Source organism: Erythrolamprus reginae, chromosome 9, assembly GCF_031021105.1.
Source record: "Erythrolamprus reginae isolate rEryReg1 chromosome 9, rEryReg1.hap1, whole genome shotgun sequence".
NCBI lineage: Eukaryota > Metazoa > Chordata > Lepidosauria > Squamata > Dipsadidae > Erythrolamprus > Erythrolamprus reginae.
The window spans coordinates 48725680-48731970 of NC_091958.1; the positions used below are offsets into that span (position 1 = coordinate 48725680).

At 46.3% G+C, this 6291-nt stretch overlaps 1 protein-coding gene across 1 annotated transcript in view; it reads right to left on the bottom strand.

Annotated features, from left to right (window-relative positions):
- The window catches only part of SMG1 (SMG1 nonsense mediated mRNA decay associated PI3K related kinase), an 89480-nt gene extending 86569 nt beyond the window's left edge, over positions 1 to 2911 (bottom strand). Inside the window, exon 1 of the mRNA XM_070761139.1 lies at positions 2538 to 2911. Coding sequence (XP_070617240.1) covers positions 2538 to 2653 — 116 coding nt within the window. The 5' untranslated portion in view covers positions 2654 to 2911. The remainder of the gene's footprint in view (positions 1 to 2537) is intronic.
- Positions 2912 to 6291: the final 3380 nt, after the last annotated feature.

Sequence of the window (6291 nt, forward strand, 5' to 3'; positions counted from 1 at the left end):
TCAAGGCTATGCCTACAAGCATAGCTAAAGTAATCACTGGGATCTTAAAATAATACGGAAGCTGTTTGTGGGGATATATATGCATGTGTGTGTACTCTCAAAGCAAAATTGGTTTATACATTTTTATACATCTGAATTGTCTGTGTCCATGTCAAATGACAAATATAACAAACTGTCCCAGATGGGCATGCACTTCTACGTTATCACAAGTTAGCAGTAGTGTATTTAATTTTTTTAAAAACTACGAATCTCCCAAAAAAGGAGCCTTAACATCTAACAAACACCACTTCACTAGCTTTCTCCTTCCCATAAAGCTATTACCAAGTTATCAACTAGGCAACAAAGTTGCAGTATGAAAGTGGTGTGAAATTATTCCAGTGGATCAACCCATCCAACAGCCCCAATTAATTTTTTTTTAAAAAATCCCAATTCATATTCAAGATCCTGAAAAATAAAACTGAACTACCACTGATGTTTTGTGAACCGAAATATTTCATATTTAGAAATAATCCCAGAGAGATAACGCTGATAGTTTGTTGCAGCAAAACAATGTAAATTTTACTACCTTTTAGAAACAAATATGAAAGAAGCTGCATGTCAATAAACATTACACTCAGTTGGAAGTTTCCTAGAATTGGAATCAAGATGGGAAAACACAGATCATTCTCAACCACTTAAATCTCATATACTTTTCCCTCTCCCTCTAACAGTCTTATTATTTTTTTAAAATGCCTTATGCTTTTTTTCTGATCTACTTCTCTCACCCATCCCAAAAGAAGCACAGTAGGGTAGATAACAGGAAACAGGAACCACAAAGAGCAATTAATTCATTCTGACTACAATATATCCACACAAGGGGAGAAAACTTTTCTCTGCATAAAGACGTACAGTAATTTAACAGTGTAGAAGAGTGAAAGAAAAACCTTATGAAATCATCTTCTCACACAGACCTGATGAGCTCCACTTTGCCAACTTTCTGCGTATACTTTTGAAATATACCTGCCCAGGTGCATAATCACAAAATGAAAGTAACTTCTAAGGCTCATAATTAAAAAAAACCATCAAAATGTCTGTCCGTCCAGCTTCCGGGGGGGGGGGGGTTTGAAGTTTGCTACTCATCCAATGGACATCATCTCCCCCAATCTCCCCCCACCAAACCTAACAAAACCAATGGGGGGGGGGAATCCAACCCTTTTTAAACCTATCCCTTGCAGGAAAAGCTACCAACTGAGGAAGGAATCACAACCTTAATTGATGATGATTGTCAATCACTCAAAGTCATGATTTTTCCAATGGTGTTTGTTTTGTTTTGTTTGCCAAAAAGGCACCTGGACTCTGTTGGGAGACTCCCCCCACTCGGAAAAGGTTTCGTTTCTTCCCATCTGAAGAAACGTTTTCAATTCAGTCCAGTATTTGAAGAGACTTCTCGCATGAAAAGAAGTGAAACCTTTTCCAAAAAAAGAAAGAAAAAACCCCAACAGGGTCCAGTTGCCTTTTAAAGAAGTAGGGGGGGAAAGCACTTTGGGGACAGTAATTTTTTCCTAAAAGGGGGGAGGAATTAAACCTGCAATCAGCTTCAGATGACCCCCCCATAGCCAAACTGACCCCCACCCCCAAAATAAAACCAACAAAGCCACCAAACTTTCAAACCCAGCCCTAAAAAACCTTCTTGTTAGTTGGGAGAAAGATCAGAAGCAACGTGAGAAAATATTATTTCACTGAAAGAGTAGTATTTGCTTGGAACAAACTTCCAGCAGACCTGGTTGGTAAATCCACAGCAACTGAATTTAAACATGCCTGGGATAAACATACAGTATATCCATCCTAAGATAAAATACAGGAAATAGTATAAGGGCAGACTAGATGGACCAGGAGGTCTTTTTCTGCCCTCAGTCTTCTATTATTATTTATTAGATTTGTATGCCGCCCCTCTCTGAAGACTTCTATGTTTCTTCTGTAAATCCCCCCACCCCCCACTTGGTGCACATGCCCCCCCCCCTGCAAAAAAGAACCCTATTAACCAGGTTTAAAGTCACCTACTAGCCCTGAGTTTAGCCCCACACCACATCCCGGGGCGAACGAGGCTCTTCAACAACGACCCCACCCCCACCTACTTTCCACAAACAAGGGGGGAAGCCCACCCAAGGAACGGGGGCGTGTGAAGGGGGGAAAAAACGCTCAACCCACCCACTCCCTTCAGGGAGACCCCCCCCCCCATTCAAGAGGGGCTGGAAAAAACCTTCTACCTGGACAAGGGGGTCTTTGGGAGCCAACCCTCCCCCCAAAACCCAGAGCGGGGAAGGCCGCACAAACGGGCCTTGCCTTCTTCTCCTTCCTCCTCCTCGGCGGGAAGGGCGCTGTCAGGGCTCCCCGAGGCCGAGCGGGGAGGGGAGACTCCGGGCCTAGCTAGGTAGAGCCGCGGGGGGAGAGGCCTGATTTATTTCCCGCCCGACACCCATACACCCCTCACACACACCCCTCACACACGCAACTCCCCCCCCCTCCGGGCCGAGCTAGGCCGCGCCTGCGGGGCCCACCTGGGTTGCCAGTCATTCCAGCTCCGCGGGTGATAGTGTTGCCTGCTGCCGGTGCCGCCGCCGCCGCCGGAGGACGAAGCGCCGCTCAGCCGAGACCCCGGGGCTCTGCGGCTCATTACCTTGCCCGAGACGGCATGGCCGGCCGGGGAGAAGCGGCGCGGGGGGGAGAGGGCGGGGCGGCCGAGCACACACACACACGGACGGAGGGGGGGGGAAGACCCGCGAAGGGCGGAAGGAGGAGAGGGCGGGATTCTCCCCTCAGGCGCGGCGGAAAGACGACGGCGGCCCCGCCCGCTGCTGCTGCTGCTGCTGTTGAGGCGACGGCTGCTCCTCCTCCTTTTTCTTCTCCTCACGGCGGCAGCGACGGCGGCGTCTCCCGATTCTAGTCAGGTTGAGGCGGCGCGCAGAGCATGCCGGGAAGGAAACCGAGGGCCCGCGGGGGGGACGGGCTGTCGCGGAGCACGTCGGGAAAGACGCTGCTGCCGACGCCGACGCCGCAAAGCGCGTCGGGAGTTGTGGTCCGGAGAGGAAGGGTTTGTCACTCGAGGGAGGGGTTGGCCTCTCCCGCCCAGGCCTGGCTCGGAGCCGACGGGCAAGGCCACGTCGGCTGAACTCCTCTCGAGGGTTTTGTGGGAAGAAGGGGGAGGAGAGGGGAATTCATCCGCTCCCGACTGGCACACGACAACCCTGCGAGGAAGGCCTCGACACCGTCCGTAGTACGGGTGATGTTGCCTAGCTGGGTGATGAAACGTTGAGCTCAGAGAGTACCATGGACCCCCAAAGTTGCCCTATTCCTCCTCCTCTCCTCTCTGACGAACACAGTTCTGCTACATTTTCCAAAACCCACTCCAGTAGTAGCCCTGATGGTGTTATCCAGCTAGGTGATGAAACGTCTGAAAGGAAAGGACTGTACATTTGGATCCTGGCCTTCAAATATTCTCCTTTATTAGCTTCCTCTCTTTTGTCAGGCTAGGATGAAGGCTCACAGGCCCCAAATGTCACTCCGCTTGTGGATTTTATTTTGGTGTGTAGAATCTACAGCGGTTGTGCAATCACATGTGCAAATATAAGCTTAAATAAAGCATCAGCAAAGATAGATAGATAGATAGACAGTCAGACAGATAGATAGATAATAGATGATAGATAGTATATAGATAAAGGATATATAAATTGATAGATGATTGATAATAGATGATAGATAGATAATAGATAGTTAGTAGATAGATATATTGATAGATAGATGATAGATAGATAGATAGATAGATAGATAGATAGATAGATAGATAGATAGATAGATAGATAGATTCAATTCAATTTATTAGATTTGTATGCCGCCCCTCTCCGAAGACTCGGGGCGGCTCACAACAATAATAAAAACAATACATCAATGAACAAATCTAATATTAAAAGAAAAGATATATAAAACCCCAACAATTAAAACAATACAACACATACATACCAAACATAAAATATAAAAGCCTGGGGGAGGTGTCTCAGTTCCCCCATGCCTGGCGTTATAGGTGGGTCTTGAGTAATTTGCGAAAGACAAGGAGGGTGAGGGCTGTTCTAATCTCCGGGGGGGGGAGTTGATTCCAGAGGGCCGAGGCTGCCACAGAGAAGGCTCTTCCCCTGGGTCCCGCCAAACGACATTAATGGATGATGATAATAGACGATAGATAGTATATAGATAAATGATAGATAGATGATTAATAGATGATAGATTAGTAGATAGATGATGATAGAAGATATATTATAGATAGATAGATAGATAGATAGATAGATAGATAGATAGATAGATAGATGATAATAGATGATAGATAGTATATAGATAAATGATAGATAGATGATTGATAATAGATGATAGATTAGTAGAAAGATGATAGAAGATATATGATAGGTAGGTGGATGGATGGATGGATGGATGGATGGATGGATGATGCATGGAGGGAGGGAGGGAGGAATCAGGCAGGCAGGCAGTTAGACAAGGGTTCAATCTGGGAAAGGAGCAGAGCAGAACGCTCTATACTTTTTACTGATTAACTCTTCGTAATGTAGTTCCTCCACTTGCCACCAGATGTCTTAATTTTTCTTTTTTTTTCCCCAGATGAAAGTGCAGGCTGCATAGGTGCAAAAACATTGGAGCATTAAGGGGCTTGTACATTGGGATGTTTGGGATACATTATGCAAAGTCTCAGCTCCTTTTGGAAGTTTATAATGCTGTAAAAAGTGGAAGGAAAGGGAAGAAGAGGAGAGAAAGGATGGATGGGGGCACTATTGGAATATTTGAAAATCCAGACTGGTTAACAAAACCTTATAGAAAATACTATTGTATTTTGCTCCCTGGCTTATCCTAGGGAGTTCAAAAGGTGAGCTGCTAAGCAACTACTCCCAGAGTGGAGATAATGCTAAATATAGAAGCCTTGCAGTAACTTGGTTTGAGTCAGCCTAAACATGGAGAATTAAGTTTGCAGACTGCATCATTTGCTTGTATAGCATAGCACAGTGATGGCGAACCTTTTTTTCCTAAGGTGCCGAAAGAGCATGCACGCATACTATCGAGCAACTGCGAGTGGCCACATCCACAATTCAATGCCTGGGGAGGGCGAAAATAGCTTCCTCCATCCACCCGGACGCCCTCTAGTGGCCGGAAATGGCCTGTTTCCCAACTTCTGGTGGGCCCAGTAGGCTCACGTTTCGCTCTCCCCAGGCTCCAAAGGCTTCCCTGGAGCCGGTAGAGGGTTAAAACACCCTCCCCCCAACCACCCCGAGACCTCTGAAAGCCAAAAATTCCTCTGTGTGAGCCAAAAATCAGCTGGCTGGCACACACATGCACGTTGGAGCTGAGCTAGGGCAGTGGCTCACGTGCCCGCAAATATTATTATTATTTATTAGATTTGAATGCCGCCCCTCTCCGTAGACTCGGGGCTCCGAGTGGCACCCATGCCATAGGTTTGCCATCACTGGTGTAGGACGTTAGCACCTGCCCCTCTCCTAGGAAAAGGAGATATTTTAGGAAATATTTAAAAGTCAGAATATTTCCCCCTAAAAGGGAGGCAGAAACTCAGCCCATCTCCACCTTTGTCAATGTGCCATTAAGACCCGGGGCAGTCAATTTATTTATTTGTTTGTCAAGTACCTATTGGTAGTATACATAGATGTAATACTGTTTATATACATGAGATGGGTACTAATAAGAGGGGAACATTAGTACATGGGACGGAAGGCACTCTGGTGCACTTATGCACGCCCCTTACTGACCTCTTAGGAATCGGGAGAGGTCAACAGTGGATAGTCTAAGGGTAAAGTTTTGAGGGTTTGGTGACAAACTACAGAGTCGGGTAGCAAATTCCAGGTAGTGAATTCCAGGCATTAACTACTCGGTTGCTGAAGTTGTATTTTCTACAGGCATGTTTGGAACAGTTTACTTTGAGTTTGTATCTGTTGTGTGCTCATGTATTGTTGTGGTTGAAGCTGAAGTAGTCTTTGACAGGAAGGATGTTGTAGCAGATGATTAGGTCGTGTTGAAGGCGATGTAGTTCTAAACAGTGAAGGGCTGCAAATTTTTTTACTAACACACTGTGGGGGTGGCTTATTTTGTGAGTGTGGCTTGCTGGCCATGTGACCAGGTGGGAGTGGCTTGACGATCATGTGACCGGGGTGGTTTAAAGGTCATGTGACTGGCTTAAAGGTGGCCAACGTCAATGGTTCGAGTTGGGGTGCCTGGCCTCTCCTCACCTCAAGGAGATACAATTTC